The 19,428-nt window shown below is 51.4% G+C and overlaps 1 protein-coding gene across 6 annotated transcripts in view; it reads left to right on the plus strand.

Annotated features, from left to right (window-relative positions):
* The window catches only part of HIP1 (huntingtin interacting protein 1), a 146,409-nt gene that overhangs the window by 107,836 nt on the left and 19,145 nt on the right, over positions 1-19,428 (plus strand). For all 6 annotated transcript variants that reach the window (XM_036020798.1, XM_028507610.2, XM_028507602.2 and 3 more), the window contains exons 5-18: positions 121-201; positions 4,172-4,248; positions 4,736-4,797; positions 9,173-9,313; positions 10,824-10,881; positions 14,582-14,657; positions 14,764-14,904; positions 15,191-15,288; positions 15,657-15,729; positions 16,642-16,825; positions 17,360-17,448; positions 17,852-17,968; positions 18,881-18,982; positions 19,253-19,396. In XM_036020798.1, coding sequence (XP_035876691.1) covers positions 121-201; positions 4,172-4,248; positions 4,736-4,797; positions 9,173-9,313; positions 10,824-10,881; positions 14,582-14,657; positions 14,764-14,904; positions 15,191-15,288; positions 15,657-15,729; positions 16,642-16,825; positions 17,360-17,448; positions 17,852-17,968; positions 18,881-18,982; positions 19,253-19,396 — 1,443 coding nt within the window. The remainder of the gene's footprint in view (positions 1-120; positions 202-4,171; positions 4,249-4,735; positions 4,798-9,172; positions 9,314-10,823; positions 10,882-14,581; positions 14,658-14,763; positions 14,905-15,190; positions 15,289-15,656; positions 15,730-16,641; positions 16,826-17,359; positions 17,449-17,851; positions 17,969-18,880; positions 18,983-19,252; positions 19,397-19,428) is intronic.

The raw sequence follows: 19,428 nt of genomic DNA on the forward strand, positions 1-19,428 counted from the left end.
TGGACGTTTATTATTTTCATAATCATAAAAATGTATATTTTTAAGAGTGAAGTCCTGGCTCTAGGTCTTTCAACACAGGTGTTTAGTGTTGACACCTGCTTTCTTCCCTCTTCCTGGAAGGGCCACCTGAGCGAGGGGTACGGGCAGCTGTGCAGCATCTACCTCAAACTGCTGAGAACGAAGATGGAGTACCACACCAAAGTGAGTCTCTGCTGGCGGTTCCGTGCTCTCCCACCCCCACCCTGTCTCCTCAGCGCCTCGATGGCCTTAGTCATCAGGCCTTTCTGGCGGTAAGGGAGCCTGACCAGTGTCTATACCACTCCTAGCTGTGTGAGAGCACACAGTTTGTAGGGCAGCCACGGCCGGTCAGGCCCTGGGACGTGGCCCATGTCTTCTGTACCCTCTGTCCCCCGTTTTGCAAATTGAAGGAGGAACCCTCTCCAGTAGCCCTATGAAAATGTTTTAGAAGCACTGACTTCACTGTTAATAAAAGTAGTTCCTTCCATTTATATAGTGAGTTTCCATGCAGAACCTTCTTTTCATCAATATGTGACTTTAGTCAGTATTTCTGAGGCACCTACTGTGTGTAAACCTGTGTGTGTGGTACCACGTAGCATATAAGAGCAGGTACACAGGGTCTGTTCTCTGGGCGTACAGACTCATTGGAGAGAGGAGGCTCACAGGCTTGAAGCAGCCGCGTGTGATGCACGGCAGTCACATGCGCCTCCGCCCGTGCCTGGAGAAGTGCCGGAGACACTCTGAAGTCATGAAGGGTCACGGTGTTTGAAGGGGCAAGATGGAGGACGTGAGGCTGCAGGTGGGCCTTGGAGGATGGGTGTGGTGCTCATAGGCGGTGGGGGAGGGTGGCATGTCAGGGGGTGGGGATGGAGAAAACCGCCTGAATTAGGTAGCTGGCAGGAGAAAATGGAGAAGGAAGGAGATTTAAGGGAAAGTAACTCATTTAGTGTTTTTTTTTTAAAGATTTTTTTAGAGTATTTATTTATTTAGAGAGAGAGAGGGAAGAGAAGGGGAAAGAGAGAGAGAAACTTTGATCAGTTGTGTCTCACATGTGCCTGGACTGGGGACCAGGCCCGCAACCCGGCCCTGTGCCGACCGGCAGACGAATAGGCCGCCTTTTGCTCTGAGGGATGAAGCTCAGCAGGACGATGCTCAACCAGCTGGGCCTCACTGGCCGGGGGAATTTAGTGTCTTTTGTCCCCATCATCGTATATGAACTTAAGGGGCAGCTTTGATTTACTGAAACGGTCCTAGTCTCTGAAACCTTTTCTCTACATCACTAATCCTCACAGCAACCCTACAAAGTAATTATTTTTATATCCTAGGAAAACTAAACTCCAGTAGTGGCTGAATCCTTCACCTGTGTCACATAGCATTTCAGTAGTGAGGTGGGGATTTGGACCCAGGCTCGTATAATACTGTACTAGCCCACACTGCTCAGTGGCTACCCTTACTTCCCCTCGTGTCACGTTGATTGCCTGCCAAGGGCCAGAACCAGTAGGCTTTGAAGAGAGAAAGATGAATAGACCTTGCCCTGCCTCTGGGAGTCGTGGTTTGGTTGGGAGAGAAGTGGTAAAGGGAGCGGCGACAGACTGCGGTGAGAACTGAGAGCGCCAGGGGTGGTGCAGAAGCACATCAGAGGGTATCTAGCGCAGAGTCAACCAGGCAGGCGCCTCAGAGGCCAGGAGACAGCTGAGCCCAGCCATAGGGTGCTACAGTTATCTGTGCTGCACAAGATATCACCCCAAACTCAGTTTGCAACAACAGTCTTTTAGTATCTCCACCGTTTGTGTTGGTCAGGAGTTCTGGAAGGGCTTGGCGGGACAGGTCTGGCCAAAGGTCTCACGCAGTTGCAGCCAGAACCTGGCTGGAGCTGCAACAGGGGTGGCCAGCCTGCCATCCCTCTCTTCATGGAGGCTCCGGCCCAGGGAGGGCTTCGTCACAGCCTGGTGGTTCCCCCAAGGGAGCCAGGGGGGAGCGCGTGGCATTTGTAAGGTCTGGCCTCAGAACTCACAGGCATTCCTTCCAACATCGTATATTGGCTGAGGCAGTCACAGAGGTCCTTAGATTCGATGAGAGGGGACAGAAATCACTGTTCAAGGAGGAGTGTCAAGGTCACATTGTAAAGACCATTTTGAATGGGATACATTACAGCAGCACTCTTTGGAAAACAGAGTCTGCCACAGTCCACCCTTTGGCCCCACAGTTCACAGCCCTCCTGCCTCCTGTGGAATACAGTCGCCCTTCCCCTAAACTGTCTGCCACACCGCGGGTAGAGCAGAGGGGGCTGATGGAGAGGGGTGGAGTCTGCATTCTAGGCAGAGGAATCAGCTGGAGACACAGGGCATGAGGCCCAGCACACTTCGGTGTGTGTGTGGAACTAGCAGTGGGTCGACGTTAGTTCACGGAGCAGGCAGCATGGAGAGCAGCAGGGGCCTGACTGGGTGCATGAGACCATCCTGATAACAGAGTGTGGAGGGTAGAAGATGGTGAGAGCCAGTCAGGACTCTTACCTGCGGGACAGACAATGGATGGAACTTCCTGAAGACAAGCAAGAAAGAGGAGAGAGGGGGCAATAGCTAGAAGGAGATAAGGGACCATGGGAAAGACTCAGGCAATAGGTAGAGAGGTGGGGGCGTAGGGGGTGGAGTGGGCCTCTGGGAGCTCTGGACTGTGGGCTCCCAAGAAGGCAGAGGACAGAGGACAAGAAGGCAGAGGACAGGGGTGTGTGTGTCTCCTTATGTCCTGTGTCTGGCCCAGCAGCTAGCCTGGAACAGGTGCTCTGTCAGGATTTGTTGGAGGACTGAGAGAATGAACCAGAACCTAGAGCAGATCAAATAGACACAGGAAGGGCTGACCCTGAGTCAGGGAAGAGGCAGCCCTTCCCTGTTGAAGCTGGAGGAATGGAAGGACGGCCGAGCACAGTCGGAGCAGGAAGCTGAGGGAGTTACCGACGATGTAAGAAGGAAGACATGTGGGGGGCCCTCGTCGGGCACCAGGTTTGAAAGCTGGAAGGTTAATGATGGGAAGGGGGGCCGTCCAGGCACTAGTGGGGGCTGTTAACGGGGCCCTGAGGCTAGAGAGCATGACCCAATAGTGACCCAGCTGTGAGCCCTTCTCCAGGGATATTTGGCAGCCAGTCTCAGACATAGAATGTGACAAAAATCCAGAGTCACCAGGTGTAACAGGTGGAAGGACAGGCAGTAAGAAAGGCAAGAACTGGGGGGAAGGGACCAGGTCACCATAATTTTCAGACTGAGTGAGAAAGTAAGTGCAGCCAGAAGGGAGCGTTGTTGAAGGAGCTCACAGTGGGGGAGACGGAGGGGCAGGTGGTGGGCCTGAGGGCAGGAGAGGGCTGTAAGGGCCCAGGGCAGGGTGTGGGGCCAGAGTGAGGTGCCGGGGTGCAGGGCTCCTGTCTCTAGAGCCTAACGTGCTCGCACTGGAATTCAGAACTCCGCTTGGTGGACCAGCCGGCTGTCTCCCCGTGCCCACCTCTGCCCTTCCCTTGGCCCTGGGCTCCATGCGCTGAGGAGGAGATGATGGTCCAGATAGCGGGACCATGACTGATACAACATAATGTCCCCTGACTTTGGGGTGCATGGTGTCATATTTTCCTACCTTCCAGTTTATCTGACTAATGTTTTGCTGAAGCTAACATAAGAGTGGGTTTGCCTTCCTTGAACCCACAACGGGGGCTTTGGGGAATGGCCGAAGGACAGTGGGAAGCCTGGCGTGGATTCCAGACGCACTGGGGGTAACAAATGCTGCACTGCCTGCGTCTTGTGGGTGGTCGGGGCCCACCGTTCCCAGCCGCTGGGTCTCGCTACACCACGGGAGAGCGTCCTGGACACAGATTGTTAGGGGGGACCTTCTTCTGGCTCCCAGGGGTGGGATGGGGGCTTCACCTCCGGTGACGGGTGATGGATGTTCTTTGCCACAGTCAGGGTCTGTGTTGTGTGTGAGGTTGTATGCACTAACTCCCACCCGGGAAGCGTGTAGGCAGGAATTGTCTGCATTCGTGCCACACAAGCAGAGTGAGGCCTGCTGCTGCCCGAGCTCAGTGCGGGCGGCTTGCTGGATGTTGCTGAGTTGGGCTGTCTAGAGAGTTTTGAGGGTGCCCTGTTCTGACTTCCTTTCTCCGCTTCCCTTCCAGAATCCCAGGTTTCCGGGCAACCTTCAGATGAGTGACCGGCAGCTGGACGAGGCTGGAGAGAGTGATGTTAACAACTTGTAAGTGGCTGTCCTCGTGCTCTGGACCCGGTGGGGAAGGAAGCCTTTGTAGAGTCTCTCACTTCCCATTAGACGGCCTGATGGTAGGGGTTGGGACTGGCGCTGGAGTGAGGACTAAAGCCCCCTGGCGACTTGGCCTCGGGGCCACTTACTGCTGGCACCTTCTGCAGAACCCCTCCAGGCTGTCTCACTCTCCAGGCTCTACCCGCTGTCCCCTCCACCCGCCCACCCCTGTGTGGTGGTGCCCGCCCTCTCCCTCTGCCACTGTCGCCGTTGAATTCGCCCTACTTGATCTCCAAATGGCCTTCATACCCACTTAGTTGGGAGCTAAGAATTGTAGTTCGTGTGTGTGTGTGTGTGTGTGCATGTATGTGTGCTCACACGTGCGCACTGGAGAGGAAGCAGCAGCACAGGGTGTGGGGGAAGGGGCAGGTGAAGTGCTGGCCTTGGGCTGTGGGCTGTAAGTTCTCTCTCCTCTCCGGTTCAGTTTTCAGCTGACAGTGGAGATGTTCGACTACCTGGAGTGTGAACTTAACCTCTTCCAAACTGGTGAGTCCTCCCTCCCATCTGGTCTAGGCTGTTGTGGAAATGGCCAAATTCCTAGCCATGTTTCCTGCTGGGACCAGCCGGGCTAGTTCCCCTCTCCCTACAAGCTGCACAGCACAGGACCGGAAAAATGGAGACTGTGGGCTCTCCGCCTCTCATGCAGAGAGGGGCTGAAGCTCTCGGGCATTTTCAGAGTTGGTGATTTCATATCTGAGCAGAAAGACCACACTCCCCAGCCCACTGACTCCCCTCTGAAGGCCAAAAGCCCAAAGACAGGTCCAACCTCTGTGACAGCCCAGGAACCAAGGCCCCAGCACTGGCTGGTCCTTTGGCCCAGCCCTGTCCACTACTCAGCCAGCCTGGCCTCTGGGCTGAATTTCTGCGCGAAGGGCTGCTATCTGCTATTTGGTCAGGAGCCAGGGAAGACGCTGGTTGAGTTAAGTTGTTACCCAAATCCACGTGAGAAGTCCTAATTCCCTAGTAGGGGAGCACTTCTGGGCCCCTCCTGCTGAGGGTTCTGGTGCTTCTAGGCCATCGGCCCCTAACACTTCCTTTCCTCTGGAAGGAAGCAGCTGCTTCCCTTGTCTCCTGTGTGCCCCCCCTCCCCCACACGGCTCCCCCTTGCACCCCTGGGAAACGGAAGAACCAGTTTTCTAAGATTCAGGATGTTCTATGACAAGTGTCCAACTCTGAAAGCACATTCCAAAACACAAGTAATTGTACGCAAGCTTGGCAGACTCAGTGTTTGAGGACCTAGGGCCCACCCCTGGGGCTTTGGTTCTCTTGAAAGACAGAAATTCTCTCACCGTAAATTGCAGTTTTTTTCATCATGTTCATCTGTAAGGCAAACGGCCAGTTAATTCCAGCTGTCGCAGGCCTGTGACAGGGTGGCAAGTTCCTCGATACTTTGACTGATCAGTTCAGTGCAGGATGTGGTCAGAGGAGCACCGGAAACAGTTGGAAACTGGTGTGGGAGAAGGGGTGTGTGATGCCCACTAGCTGCCAATCTGAGCAGAATGCTCTGCAGAAATCAGTAGAGAAGTAAAAATGAAATGCAAAATCCAGTCCCTGCTCTGAGGCATTGTCAGCAAGGTAGAAGAAATGGTGCAGAGGTGTTTTGTTTTGTTTTGCTTTTAATGCATTAGAAATGTTTGCATGGAAGTATACACACTGTTGTGGCGAACTTTCAGTTACTTCTCTTTGGGCAGGAAGGGCCCATGTGGAGAAGTTGGAATTCATTGACATTCAGCTTTAGAATGCGTTTAGTTTGCATGCAGATATGAGTGATGTTCTAGGAATTGTCATCCTTGGGAGAATCAGTCTAGAAGTTGTCACTCAAGTGACCCCAATGCTTCCTGCAGCTCTGGCCGCCTTTTCAGAGGGCGCCTGCCATGGTGGTGGCTGGGGACATGCGCCAGATGGCTCAGCCTTTGGGGCTGTCCCTTCCAGCTGCTGGAGAAAGAGTGAGCGGAGGTGCGATGCCACCCGCCAGGATGTGAGGAGGCCAGGAGGATGGGTGTGTGGTGCAGGCAAATGCCCCACCGCAGGGGGCCAGCTCGCTCCCACCTCCCTTGATAACTGGCTCTGCTTCCATCTGCACTGTTCACTTGTTTTACTACCACGAGATGCCGAGCTCCTCAGAATCAGGAACCACACCCCACTCACCTTTGTTCTAGCCCAGAGCCCAGTCTGTAGCAGCAAAGCAGCAGTGAAGAAACGGCAGGTGAACCGAGCTCATGAGATGGTGCCAGTGTCCAGCTGAATGCTCGGGGATTATCTGGGTGAATTAGCTACTTAGAGTTTTCTAGAGGAGAGCTACCAAGTCTGACTTTCTTGTCCCTGAAAGAGCCCTGATTTGGAACAAGAACCCTCTTCTACATGTCTCCCCTGCTCCCTTCCCTGTCCCGACTCACCTACTGTGTGACGCAAAAGTCACGAGGACTGGTGTCGGAAGGAGCCTCTCCAGCTTCTCAGCCCTGATTTGTGGCCTTGCAAGGTTCTGACCTGCACCCTCAGCAGGGTGCCGCTGGTTTTCAGCTGTGGGAAATGGACCAGTAACAGTTAACATCTATGCAGCGGCTCTATGATCTGTGGACCAGTAGTGGCAGCATCACCTGAAATTGTTAGAAAAGCAAACGCTCAGGTCCCACCCCAGGCACAGTGGGCTTGGGGCGGAGGCCCACCACTCAGCGTTTTAACAAGGCCCCCAGGTCTGTGCTATCCACTGTGGCTGCCACTAGCCACGTGTTACTATTTAAATTGATTACCATTAAATAACATGAAACAGTCAGGGCCTCAGTCACACTCACTGTGTTTCGGGCACTCAGTAACCACATGTGGCCAGCATATGGGACAGCACATAAGGACACTTCCATCCTCACAGGATTCGGCTGGACGGTGCCACCTGGTCATTCTGACGCTTGCTGAAGTCTGAGAACCACTGAGCAAGAAAATACAGCATAGTAGAATCACCAGGGCGGGGTGGGGAGGGGGCTTCTGAAATCTACTGATGCCCCAGTCCAACCCCAGACCAATTAAAATAGAATCAGGGGTGTGGGAAAGTTGCAGGCAGACATTAGTAGTTTTTAAATTTCCCCAGATGATTCTAATCAATCTCAGAGCCAAAGTTGAGAGCCACTGCACAGTGCTACGCACTTCACACAACATTTCCATTTAATTATTACGAGACCCTTATGAGATGAGCTATTAGAACCATCTGTATTTTATAGAAAAGCATGTGGAGGCTCAGAGAGGTCGAGTAACTCATCCGTGGTCACGCTGCTCGAGCTGTTCCTGGATGCCAGCGGCGTTCCTGGAAAGCAGCGGCAGGCCTGGAGATGGAGCGTCTGTGATGCCCTGCCAGAGTGCAGCCTATGGAAGCCAGTAGACTTGGGGATGGCCGCCTTGCAGTGACAGCTGCTTTTAATTTGTGTCAAGAAAAGCTGCCTTTTAATTAGAACCGTTTGGACTTTCTTTCAGCTGCCAGACTGAGTGGTTAGCAGGGATTAGTGCAGTCAGGGAAGGCCGGGCCCAGCAGCTCCGGGCGTGCCTGCGGGGCTGCCGGGGATGTCTTTTGTTGCTGGCTCCAGTGGAGTTCTGGAGGTGGTGGGCAGCCACTGCAGGCAGGAAATCAGCCCTGGCCGCTGGTGTGCGCTGAGGGTCCAGTTGCTTGGCTTAGGAGAAGGTGCAATAGGTTAATGTCGAGGGGTCTCGGGAGCAGTCTGCTTCCTGGAGCTTGGGAAAGTGGGGGGCAGTCCTGCTGTTGGCCTGCTCCAAGGACCTCCATCAGCTTTCGATCCTGATGGTCATCCTGGTCCCAGCCCCTGAACTTGGTTCTAGCAGGCTCTCCAATCACCCACCCAGGGCTCTGGCACACACCCCCCTTCGCTGTCCCAACAACCCCGTGGCAGGCTACCAGGAATCCAAGGCTGGCTTATTCCCTTCCTTGTGTTCTTATCGATGTTTGATACTTTCCCCATGTGTTAACTGTTGGGTACCTGTCAGCATCAGGGTTTCCATTGTCTAGCTCGTGGAACATAGCACACATTTATGCATGAAAGGAAGAGCTGGATCAGCTGTCTCAGCAGCCCCTCCCAATCCTGAAATTCTGGTGCCCCATACAGCTGAGGGCTTCCCTTGATCAAGAGCTCATCTCCCCATTTCCATTAAATCAGAAACTGAGAGCCCTGGCTGGCATAGCTCAGTGGATTGAGCTTGGGCTGCGAACCAAAGCAGGTTCGATTCCCAGTCAGGGCACATGCCTGGATTGTGGGCCAAAGCCCCCAGCAACTGCACATTGATGTTTCTCTCTCTCTTTCTCCCTCCCTTCCCTCTCTAAAAATAAATAAATAAATAAAATCTTTTTTAAAAAATCAGAAACTGAAAAGCGATGTGTTCAGTCTCTGCTCAGCCTGGGGGCAGAAGCCACGAAGCGCCTCGAGGAGGAGTCTCCTCACCCAGGCGCTGCACCAGGCTGTGGCTGAGTCTCTTCTTTCCCGGCTTCCTCAGGGCTGTGCACAGGGAAGAGCAGAGTTCCCTGCTCGAGACCCGTGGAGCAGCTTGGCTTACAGGGGCCAGGCTTCTGGGCCAGCCCCTGCTGGCCACACAAGGAACTGTCTTTTAACCCACCACCTCTCAGCAAAACCAGTTCTTGATTTTGTGGCCACCTTCCAGTCCCTTACCTTCAGTTTCCTTGCCTGTATAACAAGGCTACCTTTAATTCTCCTGTAGGCATGGCGTAAGGTTTAAGTGCATTAAAGGCAATAGTGTACGCACAACAGAGGTGCCCAGTGTATGCCAGACCCCTGCCTTCGGCCCTCTGAGAAGGTCACCTACAGCTTCCTAGCTCCACTGCCTCTCTCCCCCTTCTGTTTTCTAGTGTTCAACTCCCTGGACATGTCCCGCTCCGTGTCAGTGACAACAGCTGGGCAGTGTCGCCTCGCCCCACTGATCCAGGTCATCTTGGACTGCAGTCACCTCTATGATTACACTGTCAAGCTTCTCTTCAAACTCCACTCCTGTGAGTACACCAGCCAGATCTTCTCTGAGCTTCTGGCCAGAAGGAGGATCTCAGCCTGACGCTGTCCCTGGAGAAGTGCAGCTCCTCCAGGCCTGAGCTTTCATCCTCTGCTCTAAAAGACCCATCTTGAGAAGAGCAGGGTGCCAGCTTCATGGTGTCCCGTGAAGCACATGGCTTGCCACAGTGGGGTCCCAGGATGGCCCCCTCCCTCCACCCCTGGCTTGAACTCACCTGCATCCACATATGTCCTGTATTCTGTGAACCACACAAATGGCGACAGATCCGGCCCAGACCCACAGCAGCAAAAGCGTTCTTTCCAAAGTGGCCAACCACATGGTCTCTTTGTACAAATGGAATTCTGTAGCGATACGTAAAACATAAAACGCTGCTCAAGTAAGTGGAGTGCTGACCCTGACCTAGCCACAGGCCCCAGGATGCTTTTGTATAATCTATTTTGGAGACTCCTGGCCCTGCAGAAATTCTTATACTTTCATGTGCTTCTTGTTTAAAACGATGTGTGTGGGTTCTGCCCCTGCACGGTCTGCATTGGTAGGTCTGTTGCCCTTGGGGTCTGCATCGTTAAGCCATGTCCCTGATGCATCTGATTTGGGTGCTGCCAGGGCCACACCCCACGGCAGCCACTGTGAAGAGTGTACACGTGCAGAAGGTGTGGGTGGTGGAACACCAAGAAAAATGGAGACGTGAATGGGCACTAGCAAGGTTGTACTTTAGAATTCTCCAACAAGGGACCCTTAGATGTGTGGTCACTGACAAGGAATGGGTCTGGATACTTAGACGGGACAAGGGAGTCAGCATTGCTCTGATGACTCCAGGAGGGTTTGGTGGAAGGGAGGTTGGACTCCATTGTCGAGGATGAGAAGGGCTTTGGAGCAGATGGGCATGTCTGGAGGGAGCAGAGGCTGGATTAAATTCTAAGAGAAGGCAGGCAGTTACTTAGGAACTCTGAATACAGATGAACTTGTAATTGTTTCTAAGATGCTGTGAAACCCAATTACCCATTAGAACATCCCCACTTTCTTATAAAGTAGTGAGATGTGAGAAGAAACGGGTAATTAAGTATTTGGGCTTAAAGGCAAAGCAATACACAAGACCTCCCGGACGGCCTCTGTGCAGGACGGCATAGGTGGGGAAAGAGTGGGAGAGACGCTCCACGCAGTATACACTTTCCTAAAGATAAAACTTTATTGTAGAGTAGTTTCAGTCTACAGGAAACCACAGTGGTCACCTCTGCTTCTGTGGCCAGGGACACAACTCCCAGTCCACTGTGCCCAGCATGGCTCACACTCCAGGAGCAACCTGAAGGAACGATCTGGAGCATAAGCACCCCAGACTCCCTGTGGAGCCTCCTTCGATACCAGTCCTGGGGCAGCACTGGGCCAGGAACGCCTGCCAGCAGGGGTGGCCACACGCCCAGGATGGGGGGTCTGCTGTGGCTTGACCTGCCTTCTGTCCCTCCCCTTCCCTCCCACTCTTTTCCCATTTCTCCCAGGTCTCCCAGCTGATACCCTACAAGGCCACCGGGACCGTTTCATGGAGCAGTTCACCAAGTAAGTGGCGTAAGTGATAGAAATGAAGGATAGATCAAAAACTACCATAAACTCAAAGAGCACTTGCTTTAAATAATTGAGGAATGAGGGTATCTGCATTTTAAAGCAATCAAGGAAAGAAAAAGAACTAGGAGGCTGGCAAACCTACCAGTGTCTGGGGAAGCTGTCATTTCTTCAGTAAATCCCCTGGAAGCACGTAGAAGGCCCCGGCTGGTGGTGTTCAGTGGATTGAGGGCCAGCCTGCAGACCAAAAGGTCACCGGTTTGACTCCTGGTTGAGATGCATACCTGGGTTAGGGGCCGGGTCCCCAGTTGGGGCGTGTTGAGAGGCACCCAATTGATGTTTCTTTCCCTCTCTTTCTCCCTCTCTTCCCCCATCTATAAAAGTAAATGAATAAAATCTAAAAAAAAAAAAAAGAAGCAGCAGCAGCAGTACACAGAAGAAGGCCATTTCATTCATCACCTGCTTCATGCCCAGGGCTTCCTCCTCTTCACTTTTTCTCCGCCCTGCGTTCTCGCAGTCTTAGGCCGTGCACGTGCTGACAACTCCCAAATCCGTATCTCTAGCAGAACCTTGCCTCTGAATTCTAGTCTCATGCACCCAATTGTGTATGCGACATGTCTACACCAAACTTAAATCTCAAACTGACTCTAGGTTTTCCTCCAAGAAACTTTGTCTCCCCAGTTTTTTTAATCTCAGTAAATACTGCCACTGTCCATTTAGGCCAGAGATTTAGAACTTGCCATCTGCCTCCTCCCCCGCATCCAATCCATTCACAGTTTCAGCTGATGCTCTATAAAGACACCCTGGCTCTGGTCACATCTCCCATCTCTGCGGCTACCGCTGCTGTCTGCCAGGACCTCCGGTATCAATGGGGTGCCCTAGACTTCCACTCCACCCTCCCGCAGCCCTATTCTCACCCAGCAGTTAGAACGTCCTTGTAAAAATGTGAACCCCTTGCTCAGAACCTTTCCGTGGCTCAGATTACACTGAGAATAGACGCCGGGCTCTGCTTCACAAGACCCTGCATGATCTGGCCCCTGCCCACTATCTCTGACCTGGTTTCCAAGGCTCGACATGTGTCAGCCACACGGAGTCCTCCTCCAGCTCCCTCCTCAGGGCCTGCATCTTTCTGTTCCCTCTCCTAGGGACGCTGTCATCCCTCTCGGGAATTCTGTTTTCCCAGCATGACGAGCCCTGGGCCAGCTTTGGTCACCACTCTCAGCGGCAGTCTTCAGTCACCTGATTTGAGTTGGGATCTTCTTCCCCAGCTCCTGATCCTCCAACGTCACCCCATTCCATGCCCACGTTCTCCCTCACAGCACGCTGTTTATTTCCCTCATCATTCTTCCCCCCCCCCCCAAGATTTTATTTATTTTTAGAGAGAGGGAAGGAAGGGAGAAAGAGAGGGAGAGAAACATCAATGTGAGAAACATTGATCGCATGCGCCCCAACTGAGGACTGGCCCGCAACCCAGGCGTGTGCCCTGCCTGGAATCAGGTCGGCCGCCTTTTCTATTTGTGGGACGACATTCAACCAAGTGAGCCAGGCCAGTCAGGGCTCCTTCATCGTTCTCAGCACGTTATTTCTGTTTGTCTTGTCTGTTACATCTCTTGCACTTGATACATAGCCATTAAGCATATAGTGTTTAATAAATAAGCATTAATATGAATTCATGAGCTAATAAACCAGTTATCTAAGCTAGAAGAGGAAGCGCTTATCTGAGAGGCAAATTATTCCGGTGCACTTGGAAGAGAAAATCAGTGGCTAGATGAAGAGTATAGCTCCGCCCTCAATTAAGCATGCCCAAGAAGAGGGGAAGGAATGGAGTGGGAGGTGGAAGGACCGAGGGAGCGGAGAAGGGAGTCAGCTTGACAGGGTTTATTTTGACCCTCTTGTTTTTCCCGTTGATTTCTTCAGCCTTGACAACAGGAAAAGCATAGCTCCCAAATCCCAAGCTTAGGTTTCTCTGCTACTGGTTCCCGAGCAGCAGTCAGAGGACAAGTTCAGGGTTGTACTAACCTCCTGATTTCCTTGTTCCATTTGAAAAGCCTCGTATGTTTATTCTATAATAAATGACTTACTAAACCCTAGGAGACGGGCCCTGGGGCTGATTTCCTGGAATGTAAATTCCAGTAGCTGTTGAAAGCAGCAGAGCCTATTACTGTTGGCTGCATCCCAGAAAGGAGGAGATGCGTGGTCAGGTGGTTTTACTTCCTTTAACTTTTGCTAGCTTATGAAAACATCTCCTGTGAGTATCCACTTCACTTTCTCTTCTAGGTGGCATTCTCTATGATTCTCTGAGGCGTCACTGTCCTCTAATTCTGGGAAAGCAGCGATCACATCACAGGGATATTCCTAACCTTGGGGTCCAAACGGCTGTCATGAGACCCCAGGGATTTAGTTCGTTAGGCTAAGCTGGAGAAAATTCTGTGCTGCAGAGAGAGGGTGCTGGGGTCCACGACCCGCTTTCATCTCATGAAACACTGGCTTGGCCAAAAAGTCTGTTATGTTTTTTCTGTAAAATAAAAGACACATTTTTTCATTTTCACCAATAACTTCATTGATTTGGATATTTTGGGTATGTCAGCTATCTCCCACTACTGGCTTCTAGTGGGCAGAGGCCAGGGGTGCTGCTAAACACCTTCCAGTGCATCAGACAGCCCCACGGCCAAGAGTTATTCGGCCAAAGTGTCAATAGGACCAAGAAACTTCATGAACCACTTTTGTTACATTGGATGGGTCACAGCACTTTCTCCATACACTGCACAAATCTTTTTTTGCATTTCAGTTGTGTTTTTACCTTTCTTGAAATAATAAAGCATAATGTTCCCAAAAACGTTGCATATCTTCTTCCATCTTCAATTTTAAAATGGCTGCACAAAAATTCACCAATTTTGGTAAGTTTTTTTATAATATACACTGATACGACAGCTGTCACAGTACAATCTAACAATTATTTTGAATGAAGTTAAAGACAGCTAAGCACTACTAGGTCCATCACAGGAAAAAAACAAACTTTTTGGCCAACCCAATATGTCTGGTGCTCTCAGCTTTCTTGGCCTTCAATGTTTAGATTCGAAATAGAGACCTGAGGATGAGAAAGAAATTCGATTTCTTCATTCCCATATTCATCCAAGATTAAGGACACAGGATAAATAGAGGTTTTCCAATGAATACTTGTTGAATAATTCCTCGATGCCTAGTGTTGTAGTAGACCAGCATCAGCAGGACCCAGCGCCCACTCTCTAGAAGCTAATTGGGGAGATAACAAATGGCTGTAACACAAGGTGAAGTGATTTAAAAGAGATCTCCCTTAGTAATGAAGTTCCCTTCCCTTTTCCTGTGCGTAGTTGGTTTGTCCTGAAAAAAATATATTTATTTTAAAGTTACTGTAAGCCAAACATTCCTAGGAAGATTCGTCTGTCAAACAACAGTGATATGGAAATCAGTCTTCAGATTATCTGCTCTTGTAAAGGATTTTGCAGTTTGAGTTACACTTTCCTCACCACCAGGACTGGCTATAAATACTCTTTCTCTATAGCATCATAATTGAATCCTTGCACCATGGGGGTCATCTCCTTGACAGCCTGTGCCTTTGGCCTGGGCAGGCACAGGAGAAAAGCTGGGGTGTACACTCTGCCCTCCTCCCTGGGGCGGGTGAAGACCCCAGCCCTCTCAGGCTCTTCCCCATCCCTAGGTTGAAAGATCTGTTCTACCGCTCCAGCAACCTTCAGTACTTCAAGCGGCTCATTCAGATCCCTCAGCTGCCCGAGGTAAGTGTACCCAGCCACACCCTGGGAGCTGCCGAGTCCAGGATGCTCTTAGAGATTGGCAGGCCTGACAAGTGAGAGACTTCCAGGACGTGTCTTCCCTCTTCAGAACCCACCCAACTTCCTCCGGGCCTCTGCCCTGTCAGAACACATCAGCCCCGTGGTGGTAATCCCGGCCGAGGCCTCGTCCCCTGACAGCGAGCCAGTCTTAGAGAAGGATGACCTTATGGACATGGATGCCTCCCAGCAGGTGAGGACCAAGTGGGAGAGAAACTTGGCTCTTCCCATTGCCCCCAGGAGCAGGGGAGAGGACAGGAGGGGCTCTGGCCAAGCCACCTTGGCTCTAAGCAGGGTCAGCTGCCTTCTAACCCAGGCTGCAATTAGACTGAGCACCCTGCCCCGTGGTCCCTAGGAGCACTGTGAATGGACTTGAACCTGATTAAGAAAGAGTCCATTCTTACATGTCACTCATTTGACCCCCTGTCAGAATTCTCTGGACCTCTAACTTTGTTCTCAATCGTTTTTGGTCACCACAGAATGTATTTGACAACAAGTTTGATGACATCTTTGGCAGCTCGTTCAGCAGTGATCCCTTCAATTTCAACAGTCAGAACGGTGTGAACAAGGATGAGAAGTGAGTGCAAGCTGGGCTAATACAAACGTGGCAGAAACTAAGTTAGGCCGTGATCTGACTCGCCACACCTCACCGTAGAGGAATCCTTAATGATGCTTGGGCTTCTTAGAGAACTGTCTTGGCCCTCAAATATTAGCCCATTAGATCCCCAAAGAAAATCAAGTGATCCTGAAATAACAGTGGACCCGTAGGTATTAGATTAGTATCTAGTAACACTGACTGTCTTAGAGTAAAATTGATGAACTTGAAAAGAATTGTCCCCAGATTAACACCGGCTTTTAACTTCCTCCCCTGATCTCCCAGCTTGCATTTAGGAGGAGAGGGGTAGGACCACAGTGGAAGCAAACTCGTTCTCCTTCTGTTCCCAGGGATCACTTAATTGATCAATTGTACCAAGAGATCAGTGGGCTGAAGGCACAGCTGGAAAACTTGAAGACTGAGGTGAGAGTGGGCTCTGATCTGCTTTTGGGCTTTACCATCACAGAGCAGATTTTAATTAAATTTGCTTCACATAACCCTGGCTGGTGTGGCTCAGTTGGCTGAAGGGTCGCTGTGGGTTCGGTTCCCGGTCAGGGCACATGTCTGGATTGTGGGTTCAATTCCCGGTCTGGGTACACATGGGAGTCAGCCAGTTGATGTTAATGTCTCACTTCAGTGTTCCTCTCTCACCCTTCCTCTCTTCCATACGCCTTTTCCGAAAGCAATGAAAAAATGTCCTTGGGTGAGAATTTTAAAAAAAGTTGCTTCTCATAGATACTTGTTGGACCACATTTTAAAGGGGATTCATTAGTAGAAATGTCAAAGCCAGAGGATCTGGTCTTTCCGTGGTCTCAGTTGTAGTGCATTTCTACTGTATTTGCTTTGAGAATGGCACTGAAGCCAAGCTCCAGTGTCCCTCAGAAATAACCGTGACCACCTACCAGCTATGAAGCTGTGAGGAGAAAGACCTATGCTCACATGGTGGTAAGAAGGTTTGATCCCTAACTCTGATGGCTGTTTGCAGTGCCTGATGCTGTACACGCCTAGCCCTTCACACCCAGAGCTGGTCAGAGGCTTTACTCACTGGGACAGGTGAACATTCTGTCCTTCCTGATTCCCGCTCCTGCATCGCTCTCCCAAGCCACTCTAACAGGACCAGAATTCCCCCACCGTCGTCCCCTGTTGTTGCTGATTGGATGGCTTGTAATGACCTGAAGGCTCAGCTCCCAAGAGACTTCGGGAGTGGATTTGTTAGGAAAACCTAGGCGTTTATTTGGTCAGTGCTAGAAACATGACAGGACCTGCTTCTCCGCCCAGCACACCTGACCCACAGCAGCACGGCGATCAGCCGTATTACCTAAGTCCTTCCCACAGAGCCAGCGAGCTGTCCTGCAGCTGAAGGGCCGCATTAGTGAGCTGGAGGCCGAGCTGGCCGAGCAGCAGCACCTGCGGCAGCAGGCTGTCGATGAGAGCGAGTTTCTCCGGGCGGAGCTGGATGAGCTCAAGAAGAAGCGAGAAGACACGGAGAAGGCACAGCGGAGCCTGACAGAGATAGAAAGTGAGAGGCTGGTGGGGGCGGGAGTGAGGGTGTGGGGCGGGAGATCAGTCAGGATGAAGGAGGAGGGTGGCAGAGCCCCACCTAGCCTTGCGCCTGTCCAGAGGAGCTGTCAGCAGTGCCAGCTCTCCTCACCAGTCAGAGGGCGACTGGAGTCCAGCAGGTGGGGCTCCTGTGTGAGGCGCTGCTGAGAACATGGTGATGGGGGCTACAGAAGGGGACAGGGGTGCCTGGCCCAGGAGGCTGGATCTCCGAAGGAGAAAGAGACCAAGAAATAGCTTGACTTAAAGCCAAAAACACAGATAAAATAAATGCATATATAAAAATGCTCAGGACGCATGAACTGGTGCAGTGATTTGAGTCAGGTGAATTCTCTTTAAAGGAGGCTTCCCCAAGGAGTTTCAGGAGGGTTTTTGAGGGAAAAGAAGTGTATACACTTGTGAAAAGAAAGGAGAGTCTTCTAGGGATTCTGGTTTATTGGAAGAGGGGCGGAGGGTCCCAACCAGGTAGGCTCTTCACTTTGGTCCTTGGCCGCAGGGAAAGCCCAGGCCAATGAGCAGCGGTACAGCAAGCTCAAGGAGAAGTACAGTGAGCTGGTGCAGAACCACGCGGACCTTCTGCGGAAGGTAGGGCCCTCAACCTGCCTCTCACCGTGCACAGGCCCCACCCCACAGGGCAGAGAGCAACTCAGGCCTCGTGGCCTCTCCAGGTCCAGTGCCCCACCAGTCTCCAGTGGGTCTCCACCATTTCTTGGGAACCTCAGCTTTTCAGGCTCCCTCACCGCCCATATCTTGAGCTTCACCTTAGATGCTAGCCCCACATGCATTATCATTATCCCCACCTTTATTAGTTCTTTAACTACTTGAGAGCTGAGTATCTGCAGATGACAGCTTCCTTCTGGCTTCCCCCGGGTAGGACAGTGAGTCTGTGTCCAACCCTAAGGCCCTCACAGCCCGAATGCTGTCCTTTGTTATAGAAGGAAGATGTTCTTTAAGCCTGAGACGAGCCGCCAATGCTCTTCTCTTACAGAATGCAGAAGTGACTAAACAGGTGTCTGTGGCCAGACAAGCCCAAGCGGATTTGGAACGAGAGAAAAAAGAGCTAGAGGATTCCTACCAGCGCATAAGTGAGCAGGCGCAGCGGAAGGTGAGTGGGAGGGAGGCAAACGTGGGAAATGAGGGAGGGGTCCATCTGAGTTGGAGGCGGGCTTTGATCCAAAGCCTTGTCTTCTGCTCCACGGGCAGCTGGCTCTGTGGGCTGGAGCCCTGTGAGAGTGCTGCAAGAGGCCACATAGAGTAGGTTGTGATTTCTGAGGCAGAAGGGGTTAGAAGTGACTGCATTTCATCAGCAAAGGCTTTCCTGGGGCAAGTCTTAAGGAAAGCACGTGGATATCAGACAGGAACGAGGGTTTACAAGGAGCAGTAGCCAGAGGAACACCCGTGACTCAGGGTGGGGTTGACGGGCAGGGCCCTTTGGAGTGAGCCATGTCAGATGGATAGAACTGGATGCCTTACACGTCAAGTTGGGGCTCTTACCCTTTCTGTGACCCAGACTGAAAAACACAGCTATCCAATGGGAATAAAAGTCTCACAAAGAAATACTTTTCCTTACTATGTGAATGCTTTGGGATATTTTATTTTGCTGTTTCATTTTTTTAAATGTTATCTGTGAATTTTACCAATAGGTCACAACCTGCTCTTTGAAAAATACCACTTAGAAATCAAAGAAGGGGACTATTTTTAGATGGCAAGATTTGGTAGTGTACCAGTGTTGGGACACCTGAATTAAAGATCCATTTCTACTTTAATGAGTATTATGGGCTTAACCACGGCATTCAGGAAGTGTCCTAAAATTTCCCCCTTGACATTCCACTTACTCAGAAGAAAATTTTTGTACACTCTGAGTTCTCTCCTTCTGCCCCTGCCCCTTTTGCTGAGGTAGAACTTGCATACAAAAGACAACACAACTCTCATTTATAGGTCAGGGATCTTTTTACACATGTTTATCCCTTGTACCCACCACCCAGATGAGGGTGCTCCTGTTTTTCTCCCCTTTCAGACTCAAGAGCAGACGGAAGTACTAGAGAATTTGAAGCAAGAACTTGCCACCAGCAAGCAGGAGCTCCAGATTGCCCAAGGCAGCCTGGACACCTGTGCCCAGGTGATCCCCGCCTTCTTTACTTCCCTTCCTTATTCCCCCACCCTGCTCTGGCTTTTGTGTTGCTGTCACTGAGCCTCTGTCACCGTCCAGCATATGGTCAGCCTGGTCCCATCTGTGATAAGTGCGTAGTCAGGGGAATCAAAGTGTCATGTTAAAGAGATATGACATTCTGTTCCTTGTGGCCTAGTTAGTGGTGGGTTTGGACTTCTGAGAAGGGGACAGTTTAGTTCCTCCCGGCAACTCCCTCTTTCCACGTGGTCACCATTGCAGGCAGAAGAAAAATGGGTGACTCAGATTGCTGAACTGGAGAAGGAACGGGACAGCTTGGTGAATGCCATGGCTCGTCGCGAAGAGGAAGTCTCTGCTCTTCAGGAACAGCTGGAACACACCCAGCTCAAACTGTCCAGCGCACAGGCAAGTGAGACACCCTCGGGCCAGCCGAGTTC

The sequence above is a fragment of the Phyllostomus discolor genome, chromosome 3 (genome assembly GCF_004126475.2).
Source record: "Phyllostomus discolor isolate MPI-MPIP mPhyDis1 chromosome 3, mPhyDis1.pri.v3, whole genome shotgun sequence".
Classification (NCBI taxonomy): domain Eukaryota; kingdom Metazoa; phylum Chordata; class Mammalia; order Chiroptera; family Phyllostomidae; genus Phyllostomus; species Phyllostomus discolor.